The sequence below is a fragment of the Lucilia sericata genome, unplaced genomic scaffold, assembly GCF_015586225.1.
Source record: "Lucilia sericata isolate MDLA Ls3-8-SP2 unplaced genomic scaffold, ASM1558622v1 Contig000725F_arrow, whole genome shotgun sequence".
Taxonomy (NCBI): domain Eukaryota; kingdom Metazoa; phylum Arthropoda; class Insecta; order Diptera; family Calliphoridae; genus Lucilia; species Lucilia sericata.
In genome coordinates this window covers 192,903-209,276 of record NW_023994724.1, presented here as the reverse complement: position 1 = coordinate 209,276, position 16,374 = coordinate 192,903, and the positions used below count along the sequence as shown (strand labels likewise).

At 33.6% G+C, this 16,374-nt stretch overlaps 4 protein-coding genes across 7 annotated transcripts; 1 reads left to right on the top strand and 3 right to left on the bottom strand.

Annotated features, from left to right (window-relative positions):
- Window positions 1-565: 565 nt before the first annotated feature.
- On the bottom strand, window positions 566-4,725 carry LOC119607655 (lamin Dm0). 4 transcript variants are annotated; one of them, XM_037961658.1, is made up of 5 exons: window positions 4,566-4,716; window positions 3,818-3,828; window positions 3,179-3,755; window positions 2,144-2,847; window positions 566-1,769 (listed from the first exon to the last, which is right to left on the bottom strand). In XM_037961658.1, exons 3-5 carry the CDS (start codon window positions 3,612-3,614, stop codon window positions 1,029-1,031), a joined length of 1,881 nt encoding a protein of 626 aa, XP_037817586.1. In that variant the 5' UTR covers window positions 3,615-3,755; window positions 3,818-3,828; window positions 4,566-4,716; the 3' UTR covers window positions 566-1,028. The 4 variants fall into 4 exon arrangements, with proteins under 4 accessions (XP_037817586.1, XP_037817583.1, XP_037817582.1 ...); XM_037961655.1 differs by lacking the exon at window positions 3,818-3,828 and having other exon boundaries at window positions 4,566-4,725; XM_037961654.1 differs by having other exon boundaries at window positions 3,179-3,828; window positions 4,467-4,720.
- A 789-nt stretch (window positions 4,726-5,514) lies between these two features.
- Window positions 5,515-8,086, bottom strand: LOC119607666 (probable serine hydrolase). Its single transcript, XM_037961719.1, has 4 exons — window positions 7,908-8,086; window positions 7,741-7,852; window positions 7,426-7,494; window positions 5,515-6,769 (listed from the first exon to the last, which is right to left on the bottom strand). Exons 2-4 carry the CDS (start codon window positions 7,823-7,825, stop codon window positions 5,922-5,924), a joined length of 1,002 nt encoding a protein of 333 aa, XP_037817647.1. The 5' UTR covers window positions 7,826-7,852; window positions 7,908-8,086; the 3' UTR covers window positions 5,515-5,921.
- A 330-nt stretch (window positions 8,087-8,416) lies between these two features.
- Window positions 8,417-9,706, top strand: LOC119607667 (cytosolic Fe-S cluster assembly factor NUBP1 homolog). The gene has a single exon (XM_037961721.1). The coding sequence runs from the start codon at window positions 8,529-8,531 to the stop codon at window positions 9,468-9,470; it is 942 nt and encodes a 313-aa protein (XP_037817649.1). The 5' UTR covers window positions 8,417-8,528; the 3' UTR covers window positions 9,471-9,706.
- Window positions 9,602-15,750, bottom strand: LOC119607665 (structural maintenance of chromosomes protein 4). Its single transcript, XM_037961718.1, has 7 exons — window positions 15,152-15,750; window positions 14,720-15,088; window positions 14,226-14,659; window positions 12,775-13,399; window positions 12,602-12,712; window positions 12,343-12,542; window positions 9,602-12,281 (listed from the first exon to the last, which is right to left on the bottom strand). The coding sequence occupies exons 1-7, from the start codon at window positions 15,506-15,508 to the stop codon at window positions 9,968-9,970; spliced, it is 4,410 nt and encodes a 1,469-aa protein (XP_037817646.1). The 5' UTR covers window positions 15,509-15,750; the 3' UTR covers window positions 9,602-9,967.
- Window positions 15,751-16,374: the final 624 nt, after the last annotated feature.

The window sequence follows — 16,374 nt, the reverse complement described above, 5'->3', positions numbered from 1 at the left end:
ATATTTAATATTTGCTTTTATTTTTCTTTTATATTCTGAAAGGTTATACATTTTTATTTTATTTTAGTTATATAAAATCCTTTTTTAGAAAATGAAAATATCCTTATGTTGATGTAAAAAATTATAAGACAAAAAACTTAAGTTTATTATAAAATTAAATATATATTCTGTAATTTGTATATTTTTATGGTTTATTTTTATTAAAAAAAATTGTATTTATAGTTTATATTTATATGTAGTATGTATGCATAGTAAGAAGTATTGGACAAAAGTGTGTTAGCGAAACATAAAATTTAGAACAAAATGTTAATGAAACATAAATTTGTACATTTTTGAATTTGTATTTTTGCTCTTCTACCTCTAGTTTTCTTTCTTGGCATTTCATTTAAGTTTAGTTTTACATACTTTATTTTGGGAAAGAAAATAAACGATTGAAGATATTAATTATAAAAAAAAGCAAAGAGAATACGTAGTAATTGTGTTAGAATAAAAATGAAAAACGAATTTTATTTATTTATTAATTGCTGTGTATGTATGTTATTTGTTGTTAATAAGCAAATACATCAGGATTTATAGGATTGTTATTATTCTTTTGGAAGAGAAACATTCACTTGTTAAAGTTCTTAAAATGATTATTAGTTTGATGTAAAAAAGAACAAGTTTATGGAAGACTTAAATGAAAAGAAATTCAAGTCTATCCAATGAAATCTTAACACTAAAATTAGAAGAATCTATTGTAGTTTTAGGGTGGCTGCTATATAAGTAAGTATTTTTTCTGTTTAACGTTGGCTTCGGCGTTTTAAATTTAAAATATAAAATTAATCGTAATATAAATTAAATAAGGAGAACATAGAAAATAAGGGAAGAGGGGCAAATACAATTTTATCGTTTTAAAACAAAAGTTGTAATGTTGCGCGTTTTTTGTTTTTTTTATGGACTAGTATCTAACATACCGTCCTTTAATCTATAATAGTTCTTTTAATTTTTATTTTAAATCTACACCTTAAAAACACTGAAGCATCCTTCTCTTACATCAAACGACATTTTTCTTCACCTTGCTGTTGTTCTGGATCACCCTGCTGATGATAGAGTTCCTCATTGCCCACACCATCGAGTACTGAAACGCTGGCACGTCCACTTACACCGGCGCCGGATCTATGACGTGAAACATGACGTACAATCGTACGCTTGATACGTTCTGAGCCGGCTACTTCTTCGCCATCGCTGTTGAAGAGAGAAGTTTTTATGCTATCGCCACCGAACCATTTTTGTGTTTTCATCACAATATTTGTTGGTGGTTCGTGGGTTGCACCAGGAGCATCTGATGACCAAACAGTTATCGTGGCACCGCCATCAATTTTCACACTGCGATGGAACTTGAAAGTACTTTCTTTGCCATCGGCAGTACGTTTTAATTGCCAACCACCAATTTGTACCTCATTCTGTCCCTTGTTATGTACTTTAACGAATTTACCCTCAGGATCAAATTCAGAAATTTCAATATCACCTTTGGCACTGCTGGTGACAAAGAATTCCGATTGACTTACGTCTTCGGATTCATCGACAACGGTACGTTTACGTTTATAAGCGCCGGGGGCAGTAGATGGTGCACGCATTGGTGTCTTACGGTGAGGAGTAGCACGAGACGAACGTAAAGATTGGCTAAGCGATGTAACTGTTGCGCCACCACCAGAGGGTGTAATATTGAGACGTGATTCTTCGCCACATAAGAGTTTGTCGTAGGCGGCAATTTCCAAATCCAAAGAAACCTAGAAGCAAGAAGAAATTAACTTATTATCCCTTGGAACCCAAAATGAGAAAATACAGCTAGAAATTAAAACAAGACTTATGCTATTAAAAACAAAAGCTGTAACCAATTAATTTCCCACTGAAGCTAACACTTTAGCTTATTCACACATTCTATACAAATTTAGTACATCAATGTCCCATTTGCTGGCAAAAGCTTTTATAGAGCAGTAAATAGTGATTTTTTGGTAATGTCAATTTAAATGTAGTGTGTACAATAAACCGTGTGACACTTCAGTGCCGTCTGATGATCTCTTTCTATTATATATTCTCCAAAATCCAATTTAATAATAGAATTTCGAATTCCGGTCATGTTTCTATTCTATAACAAACTCACCTTAATATCCATCAAATCTTGATATTCTTGCAACTGTTGGGCCATTTCATCGCGCATACGTTGCAGCTCAGCTTCCAAAGCAGACATGTCAGCATTGTGGCGAACTCTCTCATCATCCAACAATTGCTCGAGATCACGGATACGAGCATTGAGGGCAGCATTTGTGGATTCCAATTCATTAATGCGGCTGTTCAATCCGTCAATACGAGTACGTGTAGTACGTAATTCATCGATGGCTGAGGCAGCAGCACCAGAGTTTCGGTTGGCAGCAGCTTGCAAATTCTTAATTTTCTGCTCATAACGAGTTTCAATATCATCACGATTGGCACGCATTTGAGACTCATATTGTTCGCGTAGCTCTTGCAGAGAACTCTGCAATTTGGCTTCGTATTGTTCCATAAGACGGCCATCAATTTCACTGATTTCCACCTGGCGACGTGAACGAGTTTCATTGATTTCTTGCGAGTGTATTTGATCCTTGAAGGTCAATTCTTCACGCAGACTCTGAATATTGTTCTCGAGATCAACACGAGCCAAAGTTTCATCTTCCAAATGTTTGCGAGCCTCATCCAATTGTTTGCGCAAACGATCGAGTTCATTTTGTAAATCTTTCAATTCATCAACTGCCTTCTTGCGATCAGCATTGGCAGCATTGAATTTGGCGCTTAAATCAGCGGCACGTGATTCATACATGCGGGCATTTCCTGTTGATGAGTAAGGGAAACAAAATAATTACAACTTTTAATTTAAAAAATTGCAGTTGCATACATTTTGATTGCTTTTATTGGGAACCCCTAGTTTTGTGCTGCCAAATTAATGACAGACGAACACCCTAACATTATTTGTCAAAACAACTATTTGACAACTTATAAAAATACAGACACATGTAGAAAACGAACGAAAAAAAAAAAAACAACACGGCATTGACGTTCGTTATGAAGACGAAAATAAAAAATAAAGAAAAAACAAATACACACAAAACACATAATCGCAAAAGAAAAGTTCATATAGAAATTAAATTAAGAACAAACTCACCTTCAGCAACTGAACACTCTTTAGTTTTCTTGTCCAACTTGGCCTTCAATTCTTCATTTTCTTCCCAGAGTCTCTTGATGTCGATTTCCAGTTTAGCCTTTTCGCGGGCTGTATCGTCCAACAAACGCCGGGCGTCACTCAATTCATTCTCATACATGGACTTGACATTGGTGGCTTCACGCGTAATGGTATCGCGTGTTGTTTGCACTTCAATTGATAAGCGGGCATTTTCGGTTTCCAAATTGCGGACACGGTCGATGTAGGCGGCCAAACGATCATTCAAATTTTGTAATTCAGCCTTCTCCTGCAGGCGAGAATGGCGTGTTGGACTCAAAGGACTGGCAGGACGATTGGCTCCCGTCATCATGGGTGTACTAGTGCCACTGGGTTGTGGTTGGGGCGTGGCAGTACCCGCGCGTTTTGATTTTGTTGCCATTTCACAACTTTATAGTTTTTATTATTAGTTGAATATATTTTTTTTAATATTTTCAACACACACTTGACAAGTTTTATTTTTTTCTTTCTGTCTTGCACAAATCCCAACGACCGCGAACTGATTAAATTCCACAGTGACTGACTAAACACACAAACTTTCGAACGTTATGAAAAAATAAAAAACACTCACTCTCACACACTTACGAATATGGTGGCTAGTTTTATTTTGTAAAAGCAAAAAAATAAAAGTGACAAAAAGTTTTAAACGGCAGAAAGCAGCAGGCAAAAAGTATGTAGTATATTTATGTATGTGGTATGTATTTTTATTTTAATAAATAAAAATGTGTTCCCAAAACACTCGCTCGCCAACTGGTGGATTTGATTTGTAGGTAGCAGAAATAGAAGAATCAAAACGAAATTGTTAAAATAAAACGGACAGATAAATTCACACACTAGTGTACAAAAGCAGCGGCAGCAAACTAAACTGAACCGAGAAAATTAACCACCAGAGAGCATTAACTAACAGCAAGCAACACACAAACAAGTGCTCACATAAGTGAGAGCAACTGTACTAAAACGATGATGTTAACTGAACAGAAACGTTAGAAAATCAACATAAGCGTTAGCAGAGGACGCTGACGCTTTGCAAACACAATTTTACCAAACCTACAACAAGGCAGCGCTCCTAAAAACTTAACGAAACTCTTGTGCTGTTACTATTTTTATTACTTTTTGTTTTGTTTGATTTCTTTTTGGTTCAATAATGTTTATTTTTACAAATTTGTTGTTGCTTTTTCTTTATTTTCAAATACATACACAAATATTTTATTTTTTACTACTATGCACTTTTTACCACTCCTCTTTATAAATTAAGCGAAAACAAAAAAAAATTGTTTGGCTTTTGGGTAATTTATTATTGTATTTTCAATGTAACTTATTAACACAATCTTACGAAATTGTTTTAAGCACACTTTATAACTGGTTTGTGTTAATTTTAATACACCAAATGCTGGGAAATTAATTTATGTTTAAGAAAAACTGCACTACGATGAAAATCTCTCGTTGAAAAGTAAAAAATAGAAGCATCCCAGGCCGGTTCTTTTAAATTGTCAAAGAAAGCGTCGTTGAAAATCTACAATGATGCCATATCTAGAATATCTGCAGTTATTAGGTGATGCCACGTATATATAAATGATTTAACATTGCCAGATTCTTAAAATGACCGTTATTTAATAAAGGAATTACAAATAATGTACTGTTATTGGCAGACATATATCAAAGATCCACAGGAACATAGGTCGTTGTCCCGATAACAATTCTAAATATGTGAACTTAATTTAAAGTCGATTTTTAAACACAATTAATGATCTTCTCAAATATTTCCCACTGAGATGTTACCCAGACTTTGGAGTATGAATTATCGAAATACTCTAATCTCACGCCGAAAGTAATATGTCTAGAGCTACTCATATGACCTGTTTTAAGGATTCCTTAACACCTAGTAGGTCTAATAACGACCCCCAGTTACTAACTACATTAGTAACTAGTGTCACATTAATTCTGTCTAACATCTAAAACTAAATTCGAATACATCTAAAATATTTTAAGTCTAAATATGGGTTAGTAGAAAATAAAATCCTATTATCATTTTAAAGGTATAGAAAAAGTATGTAATTTGATTTTTGTACAATATTTTATAGAATTGACCTTAAAGATCCAAAATATTAAAATGATTTCAAAACTGAAATACCGATAATTTTTTAAATCTAATATTGTATTCTATTTTGTTTAGAACATTTTTAAAGTTGCAGTTAATTGAAACGTGTTTTTCTTGTTATTGAAAAGCTCATTCAATATAATAAATAATATACATTTAAATCACAGAATTAAAAACAAACAAGTTTAGTTATTTGTGAAAGAGTTTCACTATTTTTTTAATTTGAAATGGAAAAAGTGTTATAAGTTTACAATGTTTTTTTTAGTAAATTTCATTCTTAAAACGTAAGTTATTTCAAAAAATAAATAGTTGTGTCTTCAAACTGATATTTACTACAATAATTTTGCTAAAATTAACAATTTAGAATTGTAAGTATAAGTGATTCAAAAATATGTAAGTATATGTATGTACCTATATCACTAAAATGTTTATGTATATTCATAAAACAGCAAAAGCTTATTTCTCTCTTTTTCTAAAAATTTAAATTTAAAAATAATACAACTTATAAAATTATCTTAAAGAAACTTAATTAATTAAGCCTCACACTTGCACCCCTACTGATTTTACAGCTTTTGTTTGTATTTATTTCCATTAAGCTTCTAATAAAAACTCATTTATAAGCGGAGCCACACGTTCCGGTGTGCAAAGATGCAAGTGATGTGTGCCAGGTACTTCTTTGTATATCACAAGTTCAGCATTTTCTTTTAGAGTTTCAATAACTTGTTCGTAGACTTGAGGATTTTCAAATTTCATGCCCGGATTGCCGCGAATGTTTAAAACTTTACAGCGTATACGTTTGGCATAGGCTAATACTTGTTCAGCTGTAAACATACCAAGTAGAGAGATTTTTAAACGTAAATCTCTGGAAAAGTGATAACCGTTTTTGTGCAAATGTTGGGGTGCCGTTTCCATACCACGTTCCATCAATATCTTTACCGAATACTCATCAACGGAGCCGTCATAAGCATCTAAGACCAGTTTCACCATTTCGTCGTACGTATAACAAGGTACTTTGGTTTCAGGTAATGTTTCATAGTCCAAAAATTTATCTAATGCCCATCCCGTTATGTCGGCATGACGTTCAATACTGCGCACTGTGGGCCCAGCAATGTCAATATTTATTAATTTTTCCACCTCTGTGGGGAAACTAGCGGCATACATAAACGTTAGAGCACCACCCAAGGAGTGGCCCATTAAAGTCACACGTTTCCAGCCATATTTGCGTACAATGCGACGAATCAGACATATACCATCCCAAAATATGAAATATTGCATGCCTTTGGGGTAATGTGAAGATTTTCCATGACCTGGTAAATCAATGCACAGGACGGGTATCTCTGGTGGCATAAGTGGGCATAATCTATCGAAGCTACCACAATTATCTTGCCATCCGTGCAATGCTAGTATTGGTTGTTTATTACGACTTCCCCACCATTTTCCTGTAATAAAAATAAACATTAGAAATAAATGAAAAATTAAAAAGTTATAAAATTCAGACTTCTTTTTGGAAAAACTTTAATTAAGGAAATTTTTGCAAAATGTAATTTTTTCACTTTTTAACAAATTTCAGTTAATATTAGATTAAAATTAACTCAAAACTTAAATAGTTTGTAAATAAATAATGTTCAAGATCAATTTTAATTAATTATCTATGGCATTTTATAAAGAAAGATTATTATATAAATATGATAAAAAGGTGAACTATTATATCAATTAAACTATATTCGAAAACCCAGTTTTTTAAAAGCTTAATTAGCATGTTAATTAAAAAATGTTATAATTAAAAATGTTATAATTCTACGTAATGATTCACTTGTTTACAATGTGACGTATTTATAAAAAATACTTATTTCATTAGAATACTAATTATAATCAATAAAACAAAAATCTAAGAAATTTGATAAAATTAACAAAGTTCAGCAGGCAAGCAGACGACAAAAAACATTTTTTGTGATTAATATTTTTTGAGAAAATGTAAAGTCATTATACTAAAAGCAAATAAAAATGATAAGGAAATAAATTCTATTGACAAAATGTTAAAACCAAAATATATTACATACGCACGCCTTAATAATAATTTATTAATTTTACTTACCTTGTACTGTACCCCAGGGCACCTCAATAGTGACTTCTTCCCAAGAATCTCTATTACGTACAGTGCCATCTATGGAAAGAGTAAAAATAAACAGAAAGTGTTTCAAAAATATTTCACAGACTTGCTAGACAAAAAGGTATTTGACTCTCTCATTCAAGTGGTCTGTATGTATTATGCAAATATTAAAAAAAAGACAACAGAAAACATGATAAAAAAAGATACACAAACAAAACAAGTTCACCTTTACGGACTTTGAACTTGAACTCTTTAAATTTAAACCAGGTCTTGCTATTTGAGAGTTTTGTAAGTACTTACTGGTTATTTGACTACCGGAAGATCCATTCATGGTGCCACCATTAAGGCTACTATTATTAGAATAAACCGTACTCGCTCCATCCATGTTGTCGTTGTCACAAAAGATTTATTTCTATTTGGGAAAACAGACTATTTTACAATTTTCTATTAAAATGTTTTCTTTTTACAATGGGTTTTTTGTCACTTCACAGTAGAGCTTCTAATCAATAAATTACACACAACAGCAAGAAAATAATCCGTCAATTTATCAGACAATAGTTATGATGGACGGGCGAGTGTGTGGTCTCATCCAAAAGCTAGCGCAAATATCGAACCACACGATACTATTTTTGTAGTTGCGAAATTGAATGAAATCGTATTTATTATAAAAAAACACGACCAGCTGATATGGTAAACAAAATGCAGTGGTGTTAATTTTAAGATTTATGAAGAATTTTAGCGAGAAATTAGAATCTTCTATTCTAGCGATTTTTAATGCATGTCGTCGGTAACTTGGAATTATTAATTTGCCTACAAATCTTATTTAAGGAAACTTTGAAGTGTAAATATTCAAGTTATCGAGTTATTAAACAAGGAGTTTAAAAATCTAAATTTGCATAACAAAGAAACATATTTTGCAGTGTACCTAAAGAGTATTTTCAGATCTGGTAACGTTAACATATAAAAGAAAAATCTGGTCTGGTAGCGCTAACAGCTGTTGCAAATTTCACAATAACAAAATTTCTGTGCAGCTTGAATTGAAATTTATTGCATTAATATCGTGTTTTCTATTCAAATTCTCCTGAAAAATGATGCCTGAACCCGAAAATTGTCCGGGTGTGCAAAGCGCCAATGCCGGTTTAGGAAGTGCCTGTCAAGGATGTCCCAATCAACAAATCTGCAGTGATCCTAATAAAAAACTGGAAGATCCCGGCAAAGCACTGGTGGCAGAAGCTATGAAGGATGTCCACAATAAATTATTGATATTGTCTGGCAAAGGAGGTGTCGGCAAAAGTACAGTGACCATGTTACTATCACGTTATTTGGCCAGAAGTTACAATGATAAAAATTTTGGCGTTTTGGATATTGATATATGCGGACCCTCCCAACCGCGTCTATTGGGTGTAGAAGGAGAAAACGTTCATCAGTCTGGTTCGGGATGGTCCCCGGTTGGGGTAGATGATAATATATGTTTAATGTCAATTGGCTTTTTATTGGGTTCACCAGATGATGCTATCATTTGGCGGGGGCCCAAGAAGAACGGCATGATACGGCAATTTTTAAGTGAAGTTGATTGGGGTACGTTAGATTTGTTGCTTTTGGATACTCCACCTGGCACATCGGATGAACATTTGTCGGTAATATCTTATTTACGTGACGAAAATCAACCTCAAGCCCTCAAAGCTATTATTGTTACAACGCCCCAGGAAGTGTCACTGTTGGACGTGCGCAAAGAGATTAATTTTTGTAAAAAACAAGGCATACAAATTTTGGGTGTTATTGAAAATATGAGCAGTTTTCGTTGTGGTCACTGTGGTAATACATCGGAAATATTTCCGGCCAAAACGGGTGGTGCCAAAGGTATGTGCGATGAAATGAATGTGCCATTTTTGGGCTCATTACCTTTAGATCCGGAATTGACAAAAGCCTGTGACAAAGGTGAAGATATTACTTCGCTAAAAAATTCCACGACTGAAGCTTTAGAGGTAATATGTAAAAATATTTCTAAAATTTTTGATGAAAAACGTTAAAAACAATTGCTACTCCCATATTATTAGTTGCATAAAAATAAATTTAAAAATTAATTTGTATATTTAACATCCTATGCACTTTTTGTATATTTTTATAGAGTAATAAAATTACAGATTTTGTAAAATTATGTGGTCAAAAGTACTCCATTTCTTATGTGTTCTATAATTTTTTTTATTAGTTATGGTTCTTCTAAATAATAAATGATCAATGTTTAAGAATGTAAAAAAAAGAAAAATAGTTAATTATTAATTTTTCAAAAATGTATGAGCATGTTAAAAAATTAAATATATAAAACGCTTAAATAATAATATGTAATAGTGGTTGAGTTGTGAGTGTGTATGTGTGTGGTCAGGTCATTCAATAAGTGAATGATTGTCTTGTATTAATATGAAATATGACAGATACAAATATATGGCCATAAAATGTAATATTGTAAAATACACCTGCTGAACCCAGTCAATGGGAGACATTTAAAAATAATAAACAATAACAAACATCAGTTGGAGGTTACAGGTGGCAGGGGTTTCTTGAACTGACTGTCGGTAAATGTAGCATTTTGTGTTACATCCATTTGAAGAGTCTGTGACAAAGCCGTACTTTCGCCTTGAGGTATGAAAGTCATATTAGCACTGGAACGACCATCACATGAAAGTTGAGAAGACGTTACACCGGTACTTTCTCCCTGGGGAGCAAATGTTGAATTGTTACTGGGGCGGGGTGCTGACTGGGACAAGACGTTGGCGGCAGATTCAGAATTTTCGTTATTTTCTTGCTGGCTACTGGGAATAGCTTTTTGTGCTGAAGCACTTGGCGGTGGGGAAGCATCTATAGAGTCATTAAGGCTCACAGACTTATCGGCCAGTGCTTGTGAGGGTTGCACAGCTGTCAGGTTAGAAAGATCTGCTGCAGTTCCCACAAGCATATGGGCTGGTTGGGAATGTAATGCTTGTGTTTGGGTCTGATTTTGAAGTTGTTGTGTTTCCATTAGTGGCATTTTAGGTGGTTCGTTTTGAATGCACACTGAATCTGTGCAATCTTTAACTTTGTATATGCCCACCAAGTAATCAGACAATTCAAACATGTTCGAGCGCAGAGAAATGATAATAAATTGAGCATTTTTCGTTCTCTCCTTAATGTAATGGGCCACAATTGATATATTTTTAAAATCTAAAGCCGCGTCGATTTCATCCATAAAGTACAGCGGCGAAGGTTTGTAGTAATGTAGAGCAAATACCAAAGCCAATGAAGAAAGTGTTTTCTCACCACCCGACAGGTTTGATATGTTCTTCCAGGTTTTCTTAGGAGGTCTGACACTGAAGGATACACCTTCGGTGAAGGGATCCATGGAATCGACTAATTCGAGTTCAGCATCACCACCCTGTGTAATCATTTGATACATTTCTTTAAGTTTTCTGGTAATAATATGGAAACCCTGCATAAATTCGTTGTAACGCTTCTTGCGGACATCATCATACAGCTGTCTCATTTCGTTACGTTTACAGGTGATGTCTTCCAATACCTTTACTCTCTCCAGATACACATCTCGTTTCTCGATATATTCGGAGATGCACGACAGATTTGGTTTCTTTTTTAATAATTCTTCTTGCACACTCTCCTTGTATTGGATATCTTGCAATGTGTGTGTGGCCAGTTCTTCTTCCGTATATGTTTTCAAAGGTGTCTGAGGTTCTGAATCACCCGGTATTTCATGTAAACGTAGTGGTTTCAATTGCTCACGCCAATGAGGTATTTGGGCTTTGACATCAGATAGTTTCGATGCTACTGTTTGTAATTTTTGATCAATTTCAATACGTTTAAGTTTTAAATCACTTTCCTTCTTTTGTATTGCCGTTATTTCTTTGTGCACTCCTGAAAATTCTGATTTAGCCTTATCGATTGCCTCTTTTGCTTCTTCCAGCTCTTTAGTTAGGGCAGTTATATCATCATCAAACTGCTGACGCTTCTCACTGAGCAACTTCAATTCGTCTTGGGCTTTTAGCACGTCTGCCTTTAAACGTTCGATCTGCTGTTCAAGTTTAGCAACATTACGTTCATTATTTGTCGATTCTACTTTTAATTTTGAAATGTTTGCCTTTAATTTCTTAATCTGATTTTCAAGGCTGTTTATTTTAGTTTGCACCGCCTTGATTTTATCTCCATGTACTGCGTCAATTTTCGATTTAATTGCAGCAATTTGTTCATTTACTTGAACTGCAGCTTCTTCTGCTTCTTTGAGTGTTTCCTTTTTCTTAACTATCGATTCCTCAATGGATTTAACTTTGCCTTGATCGGTGGTTGTATCTTGCATTCTTTTCTTCTGAGCCTCCAATTGTTTGAATATACGCGGCAACTGTTCTTCCAAACTTTTTATTGAGATTAATAGTTTTTGAATTTCTGCCTCGTTGCGCTGTTGAGTTGTATTCAGCTGATAAATTTCGCGCTCAAGGCGTCCCTGTTCCTCTTGATTAAAATTGATTTGAGATTGCAATTCTTGGGCCTTTATTTGCATGTCTTCGAGAGCCTTTTGTGAAATCATTGAAGTTTCGGCTGATTTGCTTGTATTGGTGCGGACCTTTGTGCCCATTTTACCACGAATTTGTGTGCGCCCACCACCAGACATGGTACCAGAGGTCTCAATTACATCACCATTAAGTGTAACAACACGAAAACGTTTTGCGCCGTAAGCAATGCGGGTGCCTTGTTCCAAATCATTAGCCACTAATGTATTGCGCAATGCAAAATAAAAGGCAGGGGTAACTCGATTATCCTCTACACGCACCAAATCGAAAAGACGTGATGAATTTTCAGGACTAAAATAAAAGAAATACATTTATTTTGATTATAGTAATAGTAGAGAATATAGGTACTAACGTGTGTATAGGTCCACATTGATTTCTTAAATGTTCCACCTTTTCCAGGGCAATAAATGAGGCACGGCCCACATCGTAACGTTTTAAATGTTCAATACATTCCTGAGCAGTATTCACTGTATCTACAACAATATTGTCGAGACGTCCGCAAGCTGTAGAGATAGCAACATCATATTTACTATCGATGCCACCTAAATCGCCCTGTAACAAATGAGTACTAAATGTTGTGGCTAACTTTCAAAGTTTTAAAAAAATCTTACCAAACGTCCCAATATACCCGGTATTTTACCCTCAGCTTTTTGACGCATCAAGAAATCTAACACTTTGTTGTTGGAACGCATCGCCTGCATGCTTACGGTTTTTTCATTTATCTAGGGAAATATCAGAAGGTTTTTAGATTTGTATTTTATTTTTACAAATGTCCAATATTTACCTCTGCTTTGATTGTCATTATTTGTGTTCTTAATTGTTCCTCTTCCTGTTGAAGTTTTTTCAGTTGTTGTGTTTTTTCCAACACCTCCTGTTTCATTTGTGGCATGCGTTCCTTTAATTCTTCAACCTTCGCTTTTTTCTCTTGTAAACTTTGTTCCGATTCTTCATATGATCCCTTCATACTCTCATATTTACGCACTTCGGCGGTTTCATCATGCTTTAGAATCTTTAATTCTGATTCTGATAGAGCCAATTCTGCTTTAGCCTCGTCGACATTATTTTTCAATTCCATCAATTCGGTTTCGAGTTTTTCACGCTCTTCTATGAGAGGCTTAGTTTGTTCTTTTAAGACAGTATAGTTATTCTGCAGTTCCTCCTCCAGTTCAGCTTTCTGCTTAACTAGACGTTCAAGTTTCTTTTCACATTCCTCAATTTCTTTTGCATTTTTTTCGGGCACTTTTCGCAGCTCCTCCAATTGATTTTCACTTTGGGTAGTTTGAGTTTTATTATGATGTCGACGTTTGTTTAAAATTGTCATTGTTTCTTGTACTTCTGCAAATTTACTATTGGATTTTTCAAGTTTCTTTTCTATATCTTCCTTTTTCTTGCGCATGTTTTCGTGATTTCTAAAAATGGTTTAATGTTTTTTGTTTTATTTTATTTCAGTTTTTTATTTTACCAGAATTTTTATATATTTAAGATAAAAAATGTATATCTTTTCTACAATATGTTTAACTCTCATCTACGTTATACAATTTCGTCCAGCTTTTTCATTTAATATACACAAAACTTGAAAATTATTTAAATTTTTTATTAAATTAAATTCTTTTAAAATTCAACATTATCTGCCTTTAGATAGCTGTGATATTACTACGATTTTGCGGGCATACTTTATAAATGTACATAGGTCCCCTTTAAGCTTTTATCGAAACTTATTAATTAAAGAATTATAAACTTGTTTAAATATGTTGATAATGTACTCCCGAGATACCATTCATTCATGCAACATTCAAGATAAAATTAGTATGTACATATAATGTTTCAAAGAAATCAATACGTAATGCTTATTTAAAATCGTACATTTGATCCTGCTTCAGTACTTGGTGCAATCAAGAAGATTCAGAGATAGGATTTACATCAATTAAACCTAAAAATTTAATTATTAAAATCTATCTATTAGGAACGAGGTTCTAGTTCCTAAAACTACCTCGCGACTATTATTTATTTATATTGATAGAAGCTTATTAAACTTTCTTTATATTCTATTTATTATAAATGCCATAATCGTTCACCTATTTTCTACTTGTTTATTAGTTTTGTTTTTATGACAAACAGCTGCTAATGGTAATTAGTTTCAGAGAACCATTAAAATTGTCTATGTATAGGTTTTCTATAGGAAAATTGTTCCTACATTTAAAGAATTTAATTATAAATTTAATACTATGTACTTACTGCATTTCCTTTTGCACTTGGCTTTCTTTTTCCTCCCTTTCCTTTTTCAATGAATCCACTTCAGTTTCGTGTTCTTTTAATTCGGCCATTATCTCATCATGTTGTTTTGTATATTCTTGCAGCTTCTTATTCTTTTCACTGAGATATTTTTGTATTCTTAGATTTTTTGTACGGGTATTTTCATTTTCTTGTCTTAAATATTCGACAGCCTCGTTATAGGGTTGTTCCAAATCATTCATTTCCCTTTCGGCCAACTTGCAGCGATTGTGTTTTTCTGTACGCTCCTCTGTCAATTGCTCGACGCGTTCGTTTATTTTAACCAAAGGTTCTTTGTAGCGTGTGGTGCCCACAATATCTTCTAAATATTCCAGCATGCCACATTCTGCCTCGGTTTGTCCCTTGGGTTTCATCATAGCAATAGATTCAACTTCACCCTATAAATGTAAAACAAGGAATTTATAAAATATACAAAATTTTAATTGAATACAAATTACCTGTAAAATCAAAAATCTATTGTGATCTAAATCTACATGATGCTTTTTCAGCAGTTTAGCCACTTCTTTGAATTGTACCCTTTTGCCATTGATAGTATAGTATGACGAATTGTCTCTGAAGGCTGTTCTTTCGACTATAATATCACTGTTGGGCACTTCTTCACATGTGCCATCATCCTTGTCCTCGATCTGGCGAAAATGCACTGCTACAGAGCACATGTTTATATTGGGATATCTAGCGGAATTGTGCAAAAGGGTGGAAATTTTTTTGCAACGAATTTTATTGGCACGATAACCGAATACAAATAACATGGAATCTATAACATTACTCTTACCACTGCCATTTGGACCTATAATGGCGGTAAAACACTGCAATTAAGAACAATTAGTATTTTCAGGAGATTGTTTTAGCCACTCTTTCTATCAACTTACATGATGGAAGGGTCCTAGAATAACTTTACCGGCATAACTTTTGAAATTGTTATTTTCAATTTTTCTGATTATTAAACGGGGACCCTTACTCTCTGTGGAGCAGTGAGGTGGTATAGGTGGCGGTATATAAATATCTCCAATACGAGTGCCTCCCTCTTCATCATCAGAAATATTCGCATCGTCGAATGGATCTCCAGCCATGGGCTGCTCTGGCATATTTTCACTCTGTCCACTGTTTGCTGTATTGGTCTTAGCACTAACCAACGATTGCTTGGACGTATTTGCTGCCGAGGATCTACGTTCTGTAGTCTCATTTCCTGCGCTTTGTCTAGCCATTGGTCTTCGCCGCGTTGTCATCTTGGCGCCTTTAAAATTATATTTGTTTTTGAACTTTTGTATGGTCGTCTCTACCAAAAATACTGTTTTTATTTTTGTTTATTACAACTAATTTAGGCTGATAATTAAATTAAATCGTCACTTGTTACATCTAATTAAAAAAACTTAATTTAACAACTATTTGCACAAACAAATGCTAACAAATTCATATGCAGTATAAAAAAACAATTGACAGCGGCGAATATAATAACGCTTCATCAAGCGTTGATTTTTAAATATGATCCCTGCGCCGACAAACATTAACGGCGTTGGCAGCTTACAATAAAAATCCCGGAGGCGGTTTAAAATCGGCTGTAAGCTGGCTAAGTTTTAGCTAATTTTTCAACGAAATCAATAAAACCGGAATCCGAATGATTAAAAAGTGAAATAAATAAAAAGAATTAGATAAGACGATAAAAGGAGAAAAATATATATTTAAAAATAAGAAAATAAAACGAAAGGCGAAAACCATAATATCAACATGGAATATTAAAAAATTAAATGAAAGAGGAAAAAATTAAAATAAATTTCACACAATTAAGTAAAGACTGTAATATGGACCCAATTTTTAATAATTTCGTTAATAATTCCACAAATATTTGTTTACTTTCAGAGATACCTTTTCCAATTAAAAATTAAAACTTTTCGGAAAATTTTATTTTAAGTTGAGATTTTCTATTTGAATTTTTTCTTGAAAATCTAACTTAAGCTGCCTACACACTATGAGAGAAGTCGTTAGATTTTTATTTCATACTGCCAAAACAAAATAAAATGAAAATTGGTATGATTATCAAAAAAAACAAATAGAAAATATATTTTGTTTCAACACTATCAGATTTGAAATAAAA

What these genes read in the sequence shown, in the direction of transcription:
- LOC119607665 (XM_037961718.1), bottom strand. Translation starts at nt 15,508, where the DNA reads ATGACAACGCGGCGAAGACCAATGGCTAGACAAAGCGCAGGAAATGAG. An exon ending in TAATGACAATCAAAGCAGAG is followed by an intron (nt 12,713 to 12,774) that starts GTAAATATTGGA and finishes ATATTTCCCTAG; the next exon opens with ATAAATGAAAAAACCGTAAG. An exon ending in CAATGTGGACCTATACACAC is followed by an intron (nt 12,282 to 12,342) that starts GTTAGTACCTAT and finishes CTTTTATTTTAG; the next exon opens with TCCTGAAAATTCATCACGTC.
- LOC119607667 (XM_037961721.1), top strand. Translation starts at nt 8,529, where the DNA reads ATGATGCCTGAACCCGAAAATTGTCCGGGTGTGCAAAGCGCCAATGCC.
- LOC119607655 (XM_037961655.1), bottom strand. Translation starts at nt 3,614, where the DNA reads ATGGCAACAAAATCAAAACGCGCGGGTACTGCCACGCCCCAACCACAA. An exon ending in AGAGTGTTCAGTTGCTGAAG is followed by an intron (nt 2,848 to 3,178) that starts GTGAGTTTGTTC and finishes ACTCATCAACAG; the next exon opens with GAAATGCCCGCATGTATGAA. An exon ending in AAGATTTGATGGATATTAAG is followed by an intron (nt 1,770 to 2,143) that starts GTGAGTTTGTTA and finishes TCTTGCTTCTAG; the next exon opens with GTTTCTTTGGATTTGGAAAT.
- LOC119607666 (XM_037961719.1), bottom strand. Translation starts at nt 7,825, where the DNA reads ATGGATGGAGCGAGTACGGTTTATTCTAATAATAGTAGCCTTAATGGT. An exon ending in TTCCGGTAGTCAAATAACCA is followed by an intron (nt 7,495 to 7,740) that starts GTAAGTACTTAC and finishes CTCTTTCCATAG; the next exon opens with ATGGCACTGTACGTAATAGA. An exon ending in GCCCTGGGGTACAGTACAAG is followed by an intron (nt 6,770 to 7,425) that starts GTAAGTAAAATT and finishes TTTTTATTACAG; the next exon opens with GAAAATGGTGGGGAAGTCGT.